The sequence below is a fragment of the Hemicordylus capensis genome, chromosome 2, assembly GCF_027244095.1.
Source record: "Hemicordylus capensis ecotype Gifberg chromosome 2, rHemCap1.1.pri, whole genome shotgun sequence".
Classification (NCBI taxonomy): domain Eukaryota; kingdom Metazoa; phylum Chordata; class Lepidosauria; order Squamata; family Cordylidae; genus Hemicordylus; species Hemicordylus capensis.
In genome coordinates this window covers 342,916,139-342,934,056 of record NC_069658.1, presented here as the reverse complement: position 1 = coordinate 342,934,056, position 17,918 = coordinate 342,916,139, and the positions used below count along the sequence as shown (strand labels likewise).

General features: G+C 44.0%; 1 protein-coding gene across 2 annotated transcripts in view; it reads right to left on the bottom strand.

The window, feature by feature from the left end:
• FLT4 (fms related receptor tyrosine kinase 4) overlaps positions 1 to 17,918 on the bottom strand; it is a 150,750-nt gene that overhangs the window by 90,475 nt on the left and 42,357 nt on the right. For both annotated transcript variants that reach the window (XM_053298500.1, XM_053298499.1), the window contains exons 2-3: positions 13,997 to 14,093; positions 4,048 to 4,322 (exon numbers count right to left, since the gene is read on the bottom strand). In XM_053298500.1, the coding sequence (XP_053154475.1) occupies positions 4,048 to 4,322; positions 13,997 to 14,093 (372 nt within the window). The remainder of the gene's footprint in view (positions 1 to 4,047; positions 4,323 to 13,996; positions 14,094 to 17,918) is intronic.

Sequence of the window (17,918 nt, the reverse complement as noted above, 5' to 3'; positions counted from 1 at the left end):
GGAGATTCTTAGCAATCTACAACATTCTACAGCAATCACATTTATTACAAGAAAGTTCAAATGGACTAATCCGGAACATTCTCTGAGTCAATGAAACCCTAGAGAAAGGAGATATTTAGACATTCTTCTGTTATCTTTATATGTTATGTACATAGTATAGGTATATATTTCTTTTTTGTATGTACATGATGCCCCAGTTTTCCATGGATTCTCCCATCACGGTTTTGGCTATTAGCAGTTGGGCTACAGCCACACAATTTACATTATTGTGGGGGTGATTTGGGTGTACCTGCAGTTCCTGCATGCGTGTTTCACACTTCTGGTGTCATTTCTGGCTTGGAGGCAGCATGGAGCCATGTTGGGGCATCCCCCACCCCAATATTTAGAGGATTTTGGGGTGAAATTCAGAAGGATGGGGGGGGCATTACTGGAGGAGCTGGAGGGTTCCCGGTACTGTGCTGTACTCCTCTTATTTATGTTTCTCCCCCTTTTGATTATTTTTAGCACTTTAAAATGTGCTGAGGAACCTAACCTCAAGATCCCCAAATATTGCAGTTTCATCATTTTGTAGGCGGACCATAACCCCTGTGAAAAATGAGGGCTTCCTAGTTTTCAATAATGATATTATTATATACTAAGCAACTCATGGAGAAAGCAGGAAAGATTGCAATACTAACAAGAGAGAGCTTAGACGTTCACATTGAGCCATGTATAGCATAAGCATAGCCCTGATGCTTCAGGCCCAAGGCCTATCTAGTCCAGCATCCTATTTCCCACAGTGGCCCACCAGATGCCTCTGAGAAGCACACGTGGGGCATGCCCTGTCTCCTGCTGTCGCTACCCTGCAACTGGTATTTAGAGGCATCCTGCCTCTGTGGCTGAAGGTGGTTTAGAGCCATCAGACTAGTAGCCACTGATAGGCCTGTCCTCCATGAGTTTGTCTAAACCCCTTTTAAAACCATCCAAGCTAGTGGCGATCACCACATCCCATGGCAGAGAATTCCATTAACTATGCACTGTGTGAAAAAGTACTTCCTTTTGTTGGTCCGAAATTTCCTGGCAAGCAGTTTCATGGGATGACCTCTGGTCTCAGTGTTGTGAGAGAGGGAGAAAAATTTATCTCTGTCCACTCTCTCTACTCCATGCATAATTTTATACACCTCAATCATGTCTCCCCTTAGTCACTTATTTTCCAAACTAAAAAGCCCCAGATGCTGTAGCCCTGCCTCATAAGGAAGGTGCTCTGTGCCCCTGATCATCTTGGTTGCCCTCTTCTGCACCTTTTCCAGTTCCACAATAGCCTTCTATAGATACGGTGACCAGAACTGCACGCAGTACTCCAAATGTGGCCACACCATAGATTTGTATAAGGGCATTATAATGCAAGGAGGCAAGGAGGCTGTTAACATGAGCAGCCCTACCCAAGTTTTGGCAGCCTACTGGGGTAGGGCTACTTGTGGGAAGTGCCGGGATTGTCACTGATCCCAGTGCTGCCTCCCCAAGTAGTGTGCCCTTTTACTCAGGTTCCTGGCCATGTGTCTGCTTAGGCTGCAAGCAGTCTGAGCAGGCACAGAGAAGGCACCTAGAGCGCCTGGCTTGAGGAAAACCCCCTCAATGCACCATGCTCCTTTGGAGACCCAGCTGCATTCCCCCAGCCTCCAGAACTCGGTGCTGATGGGAGCAGCACAGACTGTGTGGGAGCATGAGCTGCTTGTTCTGCACATGGATTGTGATCATCTAGGGGTTAAGCAAGCTTGATCTTGCCTCCCCGCCCCTGCTGCACCCTCCACACTTGCCAAGAATGGTCATGAGAACAACCTAAAAGAGTTCTTGATGTTACCCCTAGTGCAAAGTCTCTCCTAATTTTAAATGCTAATTCTGCTTGACTGACAGAATGTACTCCTAAGACAGAAACTTTTACAAGCAGAAAAATGTTGTATGTCAGGACTTCAATTAATTGGCAAAAATCTAGGGAGTTTAGCATATCCAGGGATATCGCATTTTATGATTCAGGTGCAGAGGCAAAGCAGTGTGTGACTGCTGCCTCCACACTCTTCAGTGCTAGCATTCTATTTAGCAGTACAGCTTTTCATCCTTCTCTGCTCCAGTTTTATTGAAAGCAGCTCTCACTTTTTAGCCTTCTCTCCTCAGCAATGGATTTAAATGTATCTTAAAACAAAAAATCAGACAAGGCCATTGCTGTAATTCTAGGGTGCCATGGAACTGAAAATTCCTGCATTCCAGTCCAACAGAAACATTCACCCCAGGCACCAATGTAATTGAATCCCCCAGACAGAGCAGATCTTCAGCAATCCCACACAAGAGGATGAATATTGATTTGTTCTCAGCAGGAGAAGGCTTGACACCCTTCCCTTCTAAACTCTCCTGGATTTAATCAGCCTTATGCAGATGAGAGAGGGAACCAGCATATTTACAGAGAGAAATTCAGAGAGCATGAAGCATGAATTTAACCCTGACCAGGTGCCACTGGGAGAAACACTATGCAGCCTCAGAGCTTGGGGGACAGGGCAGCCTTTTACAAAATCACTCTGAATGTTACAGATTTTCTTTTTATCCTCCATTCAGTTGGCAGCTTCTATCTCCTAGCTGATATCCCTTCACCATGGTTTCTTATATCTAGGGCCCGAAGTAGCTGGAACATGCTCATATGACTGGAATAGAGAGTCTGTGCTTTCATTTCCTCTTTGCTTCTTTGAAAACTTGTGGTCAGGACATTTCTGACCACCAAACATAGCTCCTGAATTATAATGGGCCTTGGGCAGCGGGCAGCCAGACATGCTAGCCAGTCAATGTTCTCATATAGTTTTTGTTGCCTGAGGGACCATGCTCACTGAAGCTGACCCCAGTAGGGGTCACCTGGGTGGTTAGGGCACTGACTACTGCTGTGGTTGACCACTGCTGCCCAGTAAGCCTGTCCATTGGGCTCCGGCTTACTGGACAATGGTGGGCAGCAACAGTCAAATGTTTCTCTTAGTTGTGGTACAATTTTAAATTCTCCATGTCCCAACCCTCTGATGCTGGGACAAATGGTAAGAATTACCAGGTGGCAGTGGGCAGCAGTGGCAGTGGCTGCTGCTCCAGTGTAGCCACTCACAGCTAGAGCGGCAGTGCTAAAGGAAGAGTATCCATCAGCTCCCCTTTTAGCTTCCCTGGATGAATGGGCACCATCGGGAGGGGCCCCACAATGGTGCCCAGCTGAGCAGTGGATGGATGCTCTTCTTTCAGTTCCACTGCTGCTTGGCACTGAAGGAAGACTGTCCATCCACTGCCTAGTTAGCTTTTCCAGGTGGCCAGGTACAAAGGGGATGTGGGGAAGTCAGCAGTGTGTGTGCTGTGGAGGGGTAAAAGCTCACTGCACCATTATGGGGCCTTTATATTTTGCAAACTGCATTGAATGTTTTGTTAGGGGAAACAGCCAGTAGCTACATCAATTAAAGAATCTGCTATCCCTGCTTCTTGGAGTGGGGTATGGGAGCCAATAAATCTGATATGGGTTTAGAGACAACGTTGAATCCCGCTGAATGACTAAGTACCCTATGGTTGTACATGTGCAATTGCTGCCTCTGGCTCTACTTGAAGCACAAAGAAACTCATAGTGTCCTCCCAAAACAAAATATGCAGCTATATATGTTTCTTTATAGCACTTCCAGCCCATCTAGGTAATGGGGAAACCCTTTAACAGCATGGTGCAGGAATATAGCAATACTATAAGCAAGCATAATTGTGGAGCAGGTCAAGATTAAAACAAGCTGGTAAAATTGTACACGAAAATCTCTCCCTTGCACTGCTTTAACCTGCATTGACATTTCACTATCAAAAGAAAAAATACCTCTCCTTCACAATGAATTTAGCTCCAAATAAATTTTCCTTGATCAACTTGCTACATGATTCAGAGTTGCTATATCTATGTCTATGTCTATGTCTATGTCTATGTCTATGTCTATCTCTATCTCTATATCTATATCTGTAATGTAGATTGGCCAATAATTTGTTTCACCTGGAGTCTAATCTACTTCGCCCTCTTACCTCTCACAAACACATAGGTGCTGACTGCAGTGGTGCCCTCGATTTTGGCATTGATGTACTTGTAGTAACAGCGGTAGTAGCCCGTGTCGTTAGCCTGAGCCCCTGTCAGTGTCAAGACCTTGCAGTAGGGCTTTGTGTCAGTGCCCTCACAATCCTCTTCCTTGACTGTTCGGATACCGTCGAGACTCACCAACACCACTGATTCATTCTCCTTTCCAATCTGGACAGGGTCCTCTTGGCCTCCAGGCCACGACCACTCCAGGGGATGCTGGCCTCTTTATTGGAAAGAAGAAGAAACACCAAAAACTGTGTTAAGGGGATTATTATTTATTATTATGGTAAGTCTCAAATTCTGAGATGGACTCCTTTTCCCTTTCCTAATGCCAGCACTACAAATTTAGGGAGTCAACTGAATTCCTTCAACGTTCTCATTATCTCTGTCCCTCATATATTTTCCTGTTCAAATTTAATTTCAAATCATGTTCATTAACCTGCCCACCTCAGATTTCTCTTAACATGCATTGTTCTTGTAACAGATGCACCAACAAAAACAATTTTCCAGACAAAAGGAGGGGAGCAGTTTTGGCAGTAGATCATTGTTGCCTGTGACAAAAATTGGTTGTTACTATCTGTAAGCATACTAAGCAGGTAAATAGAACACATTGGTGGCTCTTCCTTTGTTTGTATTCATTTATGAATGTATATTTTGCATTTTTAGTAGAATAATCCAAATGGGTTAAGTACATTAAAGCAGGATTACAGTTACAATAAAAGATTTAAAAGTACCACAAAAACAAGAACCACCATTACAAATTCAAAGTCTAATATTATATAGTATCACCAGCCTTCCATAATATATTTATTATTTTATTTATTATTCATCTATTACATTTATAAACGCCCCATCCAAAGGCTCTGGGAAGTGTACAACAAATTTTTAAAGATGTAAAATCACACATAATATGATTTTATTTTATTTTTTTATTGGCTGACATGATCTGCCACCCTCCAGCGATGAAATGTGGCAGCCTTCCTGCACGGAGGGCTTCTTTTCTCAGTGGTCTGGGTGCAGAGGGGGAGGGGGAGGGATTTGTGCACCCCTCCCTTCCCTCCAAAAGCCTTTTACACTCCTAGAAACCTGTTCCTGAGGGCTGTATGACTGTCTCCCTCTCCACACCTGGACTTCTGTTAAAAGGAGCCCTCAGTGCAGGGACACTGAAGACTTCTTGTGGAACCGAAGATCTCCACAGCCCTCTTCCCAGCACTGGAGCAGACCTGGTCATTACCTTCCATTATCTTCCCATCAACCTGTGAGGTAGATCAGGCTGAAAGAGAACGACTAGCCCAGGGTCACCCAGCAAGCTTTGGGAATGAGCATGGATTCGAAACCGGATGTCCCTAAGATAAGTATCCACCACCACGCCATAGTGGCTCGCTCACTCCACAAATGTTGTGAAGGGTTCAAAAGAGTCAGGAAGGCTCTGCTAGTGCTAGATAGGAAAAGACACAGTGCAAACATTTGTCCAGCAGTATCTTGCTCCTGCTCTGAGCAAGACGTTGGACTAGAAGACCTTCCTCCCAACTCTAAAATTCTATGCTTCCCAGCCAGCTGCTTCACTCTTTTTACTAGCTCTCAAGCCTTCCCTAGTGGAGCTGTAACAGAAACTGTGGCAGAACAAGACATTGCTTAAATTGAAGAGGCTTCAGGTAGGACTTAGGACCAACATTGTTTTCTTGTGTCTGACTTGGCCTGGGTTTACAGTCTCCCTACAGGATCCGCATATCTAAGGAAATGGTTGCAGAAATGGCCTCTGGGGCAACAGGAAGCAAGCAAAGGTCACGGTGCGCACTGTGGCTTAGCCAGGCAGAATGGCTGAGCAGGGGAGTCTCATCAAGGGCCTGGGCAGATTAATGGTCCTGCCTGGCAAACTATTCCAAGTTGGCAGCCAAAATGAGCACTCTGAGGGGAAGCATGTGGAGCAGATAAGGCTGAAGTGTGGGGAGGACTTGAGGCTGAAAGAGCAGCAAGCCAGAAAGCACAGGAGGGTGAGAAAGGCACCACAACCTCAGAGCAACTGCAGGCAGAAAGAGGAAACTATATGAAGCTGGAAGAAGAGTATACTGGGACCAGTCACTTACAGCATATATTATATAGGTGTTATACCAGACAAATGGTCATGGCTTCTTCAGAGAATTTCTGGGAACTGATATTTGTTGAGGTTGCTGAGAATTCTCAGTTAGAGAACCAGACTGGGCATTGCCTGGTCAGCCAGGCCCACAGCTAGGGGCCTGAAGCTAGGGTTCTTGTGTGTAACGTTTGCTGTGTGGTGGCATGCATATATTATACCAACCCGCATATGTAAATTTTATGCAAAATGGAGACTTTTAGAGACTTTTTTTTTTTTGGTGAACAGCACCAACTATTGCTGACAGATTTTGACTATTTTCATCACGTGGACCTGGCAACCCTACCTGAAGCTCTAGGGCCCACCTTCTATCAGTGGTGAGGCAAGCCTTTCAGCTGGGACACTTGCACCACTGCTACCTTCTCCCAGCACCCCCATCTGCAAATGGGAGCATCCCCCCAAGGGACAAAGACCCCTAGCTCTCCTCACATAACTGCAGTTCCCGGGGTTTTTGTGCAAAGAAAATGACTATTAAATCAGTTTTTGCATGGAGTATAGATATGTCTGTAGACCTTGTGTGTACCTTTTGGACTCAAGTAGCAAAATTAAAGGTCCTAGAATTGGAACTGGGGGAGAAGGGAGAGCTTGCCCCGACAGTTGTGCTCAGCTTCACAGATGTGACATCACAAACAAGACCCCCCATTTATCTTTGGGGGACAGGCAAGAATGGTGGTAACCCCAAATTGCAACTGACTGTGAAGGCTAGTCCAAGTCTGTGGACCCCTGAGCATGTTACTATCATCCCCTTGTACAGCTCCCAGAAGTACCCTGATTACCCTGATTAAAGGCTTCCAGAAATGCTGATAGTTTGGAAGACTGAATCTGCATGAGAGAAATCCTGGCAGGCACTTTTGCAAGCCAGACTCACCCTGATCTTTCATGTCCTATCACTGCCTACTGCCTATCAGTGCCAAGGAGGGTAGTGTGATCAACCTGTAGTAGCAGTTAAAAGCATTCCTTGTACACTCTCACTATCATATTGTAGATAGCAATACTTCACACCTTTCTAAATGTTTTGTGATTAGGCTGTCTGGTGCTTGCTGGAAGTTGCATGCAGTAAGGGCTGATAGTCCCAGTTTCTTATACTTTCTTTTGGAGCTATGCTGCCAATTCCCATATGTAATACTGCTCAGTCTTTGAGTAGGATCTGTGTAGATTCTTTGTAGCCTCTCTATACTGAAGCTTCCAGGGCAAACTTATAGGAATTTGTCGCAAATCCTTTCATTCAGCCTAGTGAAGCTCATGGAAGTCTTGCCTATGTGAACTTCTCCCTAGTTTTGGAGTTTTGAACTACCTGGTTGTTTTTGCAGTTTTACTCCAATAAGCTAACAATAACCCACCATTCTACAGTTTTGGATTTCCAGACTTTGCCAGACCACTACACATGCACAGTTGGCTGCAATTTTCAATTTGACCCCCCCCCTTCCCCCGTCTTACTGGTCACTAATGCAAGTGAGAATATGCATGGCAAAAGTAAATCCTGATGCAAGTCTATGGCCACTCCAAGTCTATGACCACTTTTTGTGCTGAAATTTAATCAGTGCACACATGGACTTGTGCACATCATAGAACATAGGAAGCTGCCTTGTACTGAGTCAGACCATTGGTCCATCTAGCTCAGCATTGTCTACACAGACTGGCAGTGGCTTCTCCAAGGATGAAGGCAGGAATCTCTCTCAGCCCTATCTTGGAGATGCCAGAGAGGCGACTTGGAACCTTTTGCATGCAGATGCTCTTTCCAGAGTGGCCCCATCTCCTAAGGTGAATATCTTACTGTGCTCACTCATGTAGTCTCCCATTCAAATGCAAACTAGGGTGGACCCTACTTAGCAAAGGGGACAATTCATGCTTGCTACCACAAGTCCAGTTGCTACATAATGGCGCAGTGGGGAAATGCTTGACTAACAAGCAGAAGGTTGCTGGTTCAGATCCCCACTGGTACTATATCAGGCAGCAGTGATATGGGAAGATGCTCATACTGCGCAGGAGGAGGCAATGGTAAACCCCTCCTGTATTTTATCAAAAGAAAACCACAGGGCTCTGTGGGCACCAGGAGTCGAAATTGACTTGATGGCACACTTTATCTTTACATCACAACAAGTTCAGCTCTTCTCTCTTCCTTTGTGTCTCTCCTCCTCACCAGTAAGGAGGTGGGGCACAAAATAAAAACTGCATATACACTAGTTTTGGAATTAATTTTGTAAATGCTCCAAGTAAAACTGAAAGGCAGGAGAAGTGGAATATGGGGCCAAACAATTACAAAACAGAATGGTGGACATCTCTGCTCATCCTGAATTCAGTTTTTGCACTGGAACTAGTGATTGTTGCATTGTACATCTCCTTCTCTTGTTTTATTTCATTCTGGTTTTATTAAGGTATAACTCAGAGGAATATATTCCTGGAACTAAACATATGTGCAAAAAAGCAAAAACCTCTACGTTTTGTAGAAGAAGCTGGGATGGCTAAGGCCCATCTGAATTCTGATTGTTAGCAGCAGCTAGAGCTATTCTTTCCAGAGCTACAACATGAACACACTTCTTTCTAGTCCTCCAGTGAAACACAGTGAGATAAGTTGCTTTAAGCTAATTTTTAAATAATATTGACTTATTTCAAAAATCTCCTCCTGGCTTATCCCAGCTTACCCCCCACCATTGCTCTCCCCAATGGACTAGATTTTGCATATTTTTAATAAACTCCCCCAGCTCTCACTAATGTGAGCCATGTCTATTCATGGTGGTCTATGGTCAAGTGGAGAGAGTGCGAAGCACAGCTGGGCAAGATTAAAGATACACAAACATGGAGGAAGTTGCTTTTAATTCAGATTATGAAGTTGCTGCAGGTGGTGGGCAAGGAAGAATAAAAAAGGTAAACTGTTTTCTTGGGGAGGCCATCTCAAGGCACTGCAGAAATTAAAACTCACACCTAGAACTGAGGAGGAGAAGCTGAACTATGTCTTTAGCACAGAAAAGAATATGGCTGGGGCAAATAGCAGTCATGGAAAGTAGAAATTGATTAAAACTGTGATAGGGGTGGAGAATCAATCCCCTTCTCCTCCATGCCAAAGTTCTGATGCTCCCCCTCAAGACGGCTATTTAGGAAACAAAAACCAGGCACACCGCTGTAACATGTATTTTGGCTTTGATGCTGCCCTGACAAGGTGTCAAAGAAATTTTTTCAGATGAAGCCAGGATGAAGGTATCATATTTCAATATGGCTTGCACTGAAGGTTTATTTCACTGAGGGCCAGTTCTTTAGTTACTTATGGAATGAAGGAACCAAACCTTGTGGTTTGATATCCATGATGTTGTACACAGATATGGGCCCTATTCTTTATTGGTGACCTTTGATCAGGACTATATTAAATTGACTATATGGCCTGAAAGCACAAGATGAGAACACTTCCTTCCTGCTGCATACAAGCTGGCATGTATGCTAGAATCTCCCCCTGGAGAATTAAAGATGATCTGGATCACAACACCAGTGAGGGATGGAGAATCAACTATTTGGGAAGATTCCTTTGTATAACGCAGAAATCAGGTCAGCTTCTTTGCATTGGCAACAGCAGTTTTCCTCATAAAAGTCCAGACTGGAAATAAGACACTTGTCTGCTCCCATGATTCTCTGTCATATAAATAAATGCTTAACAAGATTTGAACTGAAAATACAATGTTATAACTGGTGTTCTCTCCCTAGGAGGAGGCATTAAAGGAACACATTTATGATAAGGAGATGGGCATGTTAAGTTAAGCAGGAGGAGGAGACAGAGACTCAGCCATTGTAAACTGTGCTACATTTTAGCTGATGTGGACCACAGTTGCCTAGGGAGGAAAACGTTCAGCAACATATAGGTTTTGAGCAGAAAGTGCAAGTCTGCAGGAAGTGTGGATGCATGGCAATGCTGCATTGGCCCAGACATGACTGTACGTGTGTGCAGGGGCACTGACTTTTGGGCCTTCTCTATAGCTGTTCATTTATATAGTAATAACTATAGAAATCACTGCCTGTAACAAAGGTGACAGAAAGCGGGGGGGGGGGGCCTTTTCAGGTCACTATTCATAATTAATAATAATAAACGTTACTATTATTAATTATGAATAGTGACCTGAAAAGCACCCCCCCCGCTTTCTGTTACCTCTTTTACAGGCAGTGAAAATGAAAGGAGGCTTTTAAAAAAAAAAGGTTTTGTGAAGGTCCCACTTCAACAAACTGTTCAAGGCAGGGCTTATTTCCGTATCTTTTTGTAACCACTACGAAAAATGCCATGGCTCATAATGTACCGGGGAATGACGACACAGGGAGTTGACATTTCTCCCTCCCCGCCCCACCTCCAGCACCTAAATGATTTTTGTAGCATTATTTCTTGGTGCATTTCAGACAGGAGTGGCTCGCTCATGAGGCAACATTCTCAGGTGGACTGCAGGCCGCTGCAGACATCATCCATTTGCCTGGAGCTACTGCCCCAGTCTCACCTCTGCTGCCATCTCTGCATTTGCTGACCAGTGAGCTGATCCTTCCCTGCACTTGACTCTTTCCTCCTTGCCCTGCCCACCAAGCTAGGGGCTGTCACTGAAGCCTATGCTCTTCTTCTGGTGCTAACTCCACTCTTGTCTGTGGGCTGCCCCTTGCCAACTTCCCTCCATTGATGGCTGCCTCTTTTACTTCCAGCACCAAACCTTTGGTGCGGGAATGAAGAGTGAGGCCACAGTGAGAGGCACTCAGTGAGAGGCAGCACAGGCTGCCTGTTAACACCAAGGAGGAGAAAACAGAGGCACATGTTGGCTTCAAGAGAAGAACACAGTGCATGTGGTATCAGGAAGCTTGCACTGCCTCCTGTCTCACTAACCCATCTCTTGCTGTTTTTCTCCCTATCCTGAGAGAAGCAATGGGTGACAGGCTAGCAAAATGGGAAACAGTGTAAAGCTTCCCGATACAGCAAGGAGCAGCACAGCGTGCACTCCATCCTTGTGTTGGGGCTGGCACGCAGGGATGAGCCGGTGCTGATTCCAGGGTGGGGAAATGGTGGCTGGCCACCACCCACAGAGATGTGACAGGTTTTTATTTATTTATTTTTTAAAAGCAAGTCTCCCCACTCTGAACAATTTGTCCAAATGGGGTGCCCCCTCCCAAAAAACTACATGAACTAAGAACATAAGAACAAAAGAACAGCCCTGCTGGATCAGGCCCAAGGCCCATCTAGTCCAGCATCCTGTTTCGCACAGTGGCCCACCAAATGCCTCTGAGAAGCCACAGACAGGAGTTGAGGGTGTGCCCTCTCTCCTGCCATTACTCCCCTGCAACTGGTACTCAGAGGCATCCTGCCTTTGAGGCTGGAGGTGGCCCACAGCCCTCTGACTGATAGCCATTGATAGACCTTTCCTCCATGAAGTCATCCAAACCCCTTTTAAAGCCATCCAGGATGTTGGCTGTCACCACATCCTGTGGCAGAGAGATAAGAACATCTTATCTCTTAACACAACTGCCCCTTCAGGACTCATACATTTGCTGAAATCCTATGCAGCAAATATAATCAGACGGCATCACACTTATGCAAGTATTTAAAATATTTTTCCCTCTGAAAAGGCACCCAAGGCAACTAATATACAAAATAAATAACACAATAATATAGTCATTATCACAATAAAATCATTAAGAGCTGCAAACCACACTCCATAGCAAGGGGAAGACACCCCCGCCCCCTGATGATAATAAGTATAATGGTTGGGAAAAGACCTACTGAAATGAAAATGCTTCACAATGGCAGCAGAATGTGCAAAGAAGGAGCAAATTGAATCCTCCATCACAGAGAATTCAGGTGGATGCCACCACTGAGAATGCTGTCTTGCAAATATAGTCACCCAGACTTATGATAACAGGAGGACATGAAATAGAATATTTTCAGATGAGTGCAGGGAATAACCTGTTCTGTATGTGAGAAGGCAGTTCTTCAGATAGTTTGGTTCTAAGGCCATTTAGGGCTTTACAGGCAATCCAGTCCCTTGAATTGCACCCAGAATGAATTAGCAGTCAATGCAGTCTACCACAGTACAGACTTGTCAACCTAACTTCTGTCCCAGAAAAACTGCAGAAAGCATTATGGAAAGCATCATTAAAGCTATTTTGGTCTTTGCCATATCACAGGGTACTTTTGTAAGCCCCTTTAATTTCAAAAGTGGTTTGCTGTGTGGCATTATGGCATCTGCTGTTCGAGAAATAACAAGCTCGAAGTCTCCTTCAGCATGTGGAACTAGTTGTTATTCCACATGGATCTTAGCTTTGAATCTCAGTCTTTGTATTTGCTTTTATGATGACCTTGAATTTGAACACATGGATGAAAGTAGTGCTTATTCTAGGCAGCAACAGTGAGGCGCTATTTCATATGCCAAATCACAACCTCTCAAAAGTCCACTGGGGAACACTACCTAAATATTAAAATCAACATTCAGGCATTTATAATCAGAGAGTACAGAGAAGATATGTATATTGAGATATGTATATTGTTCTTGCCAAACCCTGCAATTAGCTACGGTTGACGGATCTTGGCTCTCCTGATGTGCCAAGTATCTGACAGGTCACTACTCCATGTTTTGATCCAGCTTTCCTGAGAAGAAAGAGAGAGAGGACATGCCCAGTTGCAAGGGAGCAACAGCAGGCTTGGGGGCAAGCCCTCACCTCTTGCCTGTGCGCTTCTCAGAGGCATCTGGTGGGCCATTGTGTGAAACAGGATGTTGGACTAGATGGGCCTTGGGCCTGATCCAGCAGGGCTGTTCTTATATTCTTAGATTCAGAGGTTCACATTTCAATTTGCTATGTTAGGAGTTTGAAGCCTTATTTCTAGGGCTGCCTGCAGCACTTAATTGATTGATCCATTAGATTACAACAACAACAAATATTTATAACAGCTTTTCAACAAAAGTTTCCAAAGCGGTTTACACAGAGAAATAAATAAATAAGATGGATCAGATTAGCTGATCTAAAGACATTTAATCAACTAAAAAGGTGCCTCAGATTAATTGGGGGCAGGAGATTTACAATATAGATTATACAAACACTGACAAATCTCAAAGAAGCCTCCTCCCCTCTCAAAAAAGAAATAATGCCTCTTCTAAGGCGATTCCTGATATGAGGCACATGCCTGTATTATCTGAACACAAAGGAAGCATGCTTCTTGATTCAGAAGTATTGTTTTTACCGATATGCAAATTGAATTGATTGAATAAACAACTACATCTCATATGATTGATTGTGTCTTTAATCAGTTGATAGGCCTATTTGTTTTATCGATTAGACCCATAGCCAAATTGGCTGTAAACTTAGAACCTACATACTCTTACACATCCCCTCTCACCACTATTGGCAAGTATACATCGTCAGTATACTATGGTCAGTATACCTAGTGCCCAGACATACATTTTATGTGGTCACTTTGTACACCCAAAACCTGAAGGCTGCTGTTTATTTTCAGAGTGGTGCTAGAAGGCGACAATTTGCAATGGAAAACAGTGGATGGGAGTGGATTGCTTAACCCTGCAACTCCTTCCTCCCCACCTGGTTTTCCCCATGCTGGGTGCCAGACCTGTGTTTCCATCACAAATTGGCAGTAATTAACATCTGGAATAGGACTGTAACCAATCAAGTGGCATTCAGCCTTTCCAGCTGTTCTGAAAGCAGGAGGTAGTTTCCTGCCAAGTGCCAATGAATGGACTTCAAGAATTCTTGACAATAACAGCTGGCAAGAGTGAAGGACATTGTTATTTGACTCTTACCTGCAAGTAATATTCAGTGTATCCTTAGTGTTGATCACATATTCCTCTTCTATGATGCTGAGAGTGGGCGGGGTCATAGAATAGCCACTCACCCGATCTAGGGAGAGAAAAATAGGTTCATGGTATAGCAGAATGCCACATCTGATCAATTAGCATTATTTACTGCATCCATTTTATCAAGTGCCTGCCATGGCCTGGCTTGGTTTGTCTGATTAACACTGCAGGAAATATTCAGTAACAGGCATAACACGATTCAGTTTCTATGTTTTAATTAACGAGTTATAGGGGACAGAATAGGCATCCTGTAAAAGCAGGGCGTACCTGTCATTGGTGTTCCAGTTAGTAACACTGCCTTCACTTGGTTTGTCACCAGGGGTGGCCCTTTCATGAGGCGAGCTGAAAGCGTTGCCTCAGGTGGCAGATTATGGGGTGCCAGCAGGGTGGCAAATGCCTCCCACAGCTACTATTGGAGTAGCTCTTCTTGCAAAGCTTGCAAGAAAAATGAAGAGAAAAGAGCAGGCAGCTGGCAAACTTCCCTCCTCCCTGTCCCCTGCACTACTTTCAAAACATGCAAGGGCCAGTTCTGAAAGCAGTCTGGCCCTCATCAGGGTCCTGGGGCAAAACAACATTTGGCATCTTGTCACAGGTCCCACAATGCCGTGGGCTGCCCCTGCTCATCACTGTAGCATCTTTTTCAAAGTTAAAAAGGGGTGACACAGATCCATTAAATGTATATTTAGATGTGGCAGGACCTGCTTTGCGGATACTTACCAATCCAATTATGCCATGGCTGCCCTAAATTATTTTACTGCTGATCTGCAAGGGCCTAAGCTCCATTCTAACCATTAGATATTATAGCTCCAGCAGTGGGTAGCAAGGGAACACACAGCCCTTGAACAAAGGCAACGGAGTAGAAAAGGTTGTGAAGAAGCCCACAGCACTGGAGGAACATTAAGCATCACTCAAGCTCCGAAAGAAGCTCATGATAAGTTCTCATGTAGCCTGACTTGAAAATTGCTTTCTTTATTAGTAATCTCATAATCTAAGATATACTGAATTTGATATCCTATGGCATTGGTGAGGAGCCCCTTTATGCATAGGCCCCTAGTTTTTAAAAAAAGCAAAAAATATACACACTGGCCTGATTAGATTCGTCTTGAAAGCCGGAATCACAAAAACAGGAGCTATTTTTGATATTTACACTCTCTTTTAAAAGGGAGAAAATAGCAGTGTTTGAATCTGAAATAATTCTGATATCAGATATCAGCTACTGCTTAAATCACTGGGATAAACAATGCACTACTGCCTTACCTGAATAAGAAGTTCATAATAATTATCGCACCATTTCAGTAACACGGTGCTGTATGAGAAAAGCAGTATTTGTTTTTCAGTAACACTGTGGTGAAAGTGATTTCATAAGAACAAAGGAAGCTGCCATATACTAAGTCAGACCATTGGCCCATCTAGCTCAGTATTGTCTACACAGACTGGCAGCATCTTCTCCAAGGTTGCAGGCAGGAATCTCTCTCAGCCCTATCTTGGAGAAGCCAGGCAGGGAATTTGGAACCTGGATGCTCTTCCCAGAGCAGCTCCATCCCCTAAGGGGGTGATCTTTCAGTGCTCACACATCTAGTCTCCCATTCATATGCAACCAGGGTGTACCCTGTTTAGCAAAGGGGACAAATCATCCTTTCCACCACAAGACCAACTCTCCTCTCTTTAATTTAACTCCTTAACCAGTACATGTATGTGCTTCAGAAGAACAAAGGGAGACTTCAGGGAGGAGAATGGTAAAGAGAAACAGCAAACTTTCTCAGAATGAATTACAATCTTGAAACATAGGTAAGAATGAAATGCCAGAGAATCGGAAGAGGGCATATCTGAGGAAAGGATTCCCCACAGACTGGTGAGAAACGTGCAGATTCGCATCCAGATCACAAGAATGACCCACCCAAAATGTAGCTTTGTGTAGACAGCCTTGCTCTTTTTAATTGTTTTACACTTCCTTCCCACCAAGAAGTCATTCTGACAGCAGTGATTTGACTAAGTGTATCTATAGTAACTGGACTGGCATCAGCAATCTCACACTTCTGACTCTGATGGTTATGCTTGTCTCTCAATCATGCTTTTCCTGTAGTAATAATTGGAGTAATACTAGCAGCAGCAGCCGCCACCCAAACAACAGCAATATAAGATAACAGGATGGAGGCAGACCCTCCCTGGATTATTTAGTTTTTTTCTTTGTTCAAGGCATTCAGAGTCATGTTTTCCAAGTATGAAGCAGATGTTCTTAAGAAGCCTCCCCACTTTTCCTAAGAAGTCTCTGACAACTTTTCTTGTTGAATGAGACCAATCGCATCACCATATCACAATGGACAGAAATTCTTGGGCCAGATTAGAACCAAACATTAGGGCATGCTCAGATTGCAATAATTTAGGGTATCAATAGCGGACACGGACCTGCATAGGAAATGAAAGCTGCAGAACCCACATATATGGCTTCCCATAATGGCATGGATATGTCCTGAGCAGCCAGAGAATTCTCTGAGGGTTTATGGTGCTCTTTCATTGATAAAGTTAAGCTTGTATAGGTTTGGTAAGTTTCCTGACAAGAGACCACTCAGGAGCACCATGCAAGATGCTCTGAGCTTCAGTGGAATATAGATGTAGATAAAACACGAGTCTGGACACTAGTTTAGGATACAAATCGTCTGGACACTTACCATTTCCCAGTTGTGCACTACACCATCAAATGAGGAATATCGGAAGCTTCTGTGTGAATATGAACTAACAGGGAGGGTTCATAGCTCACTGGCAGCACATCCATAGGTCCCTGGCAGAACACTGAAGGTCCCAGGTTCAATCCCTGCAATATTCAGGTTTTTAAAAAAGGGATCAGGTAGCAGGTGACAGGAAAGGCCTCTGTTTGAGACCCTGGAGTTGCTGCCAGTTAGAGTAGACAATGTTGGGCTAGATGGACCAACAATCTGATTCGGTATAAGGCAAGTTAATATGTTCATTGACCATCTGACCAAGATGGTGAGCATAACTAGAAGAAAATAGAAGCAAAAAATTAAACATCACTCAGTGAGCATGAACACTTAGCTCACAGACTTCAGGCCTGGCCAATTTGATTTCCTGGTACAGACACTACCAATGCAGTATGTGACCAGAACATGGAGAAAAAAATGGCTCTATTGCACAGATAACATTTGAATCAGGTCACTGCATGGTAGATTTTTCACATGTGGAGCCTCCCTATGGTTCCATTTGAGAACTGCTGGTTTTTGCTATGCAAGAGAACTACTGTTCATTTAACTGTTGAATTAAATGTACTAAGCCTTGGTGTTCTTTGGTTTACATAAATGGAATCCATGGCTCTCATCATGACTGATTACAGCCCTTTTGGTATGGATTGGCCTAATTAAAATATATCCCATAAAAATATGACCAGAGTAAAAGAAATGATATACAAACAATGGATATTGATCTCCAGGTCAGTAACTGAAGCCTCATTTGAGGGTAGCAGGAAGGACACTCTGAGTCTGAGCTCTAGGGGGTTGCCTCCCACCACCCCAAATAAGAACACTATGGCAAAAGGATGAGTAATTAGTCCCCAGCTATTGGCTAGAGCATGAGCTCTCACAGGAAACGTTTTTCACCCTCCCTTGTCAGAAAGGTTTCTGCTCTGCTGCCATTTATCCTGAGACTGCAAAAGTGAAAAAGAGAACACTTTGGCTTCTGCCACCAGTCTGAAGAATAAGGGCTGCTGGATTGTTTTCAGTCTAATTTCTGAATAGAAGAAGGTGGCTTATGAGATCCCCACGTTTGTGTGCCCCTCTAATAACCTTTTCATTTACAATTGGATACAAACTGTATTCACAGCATATGGGAGGGGGTCCTAGAGGACCACAAAAGGAGT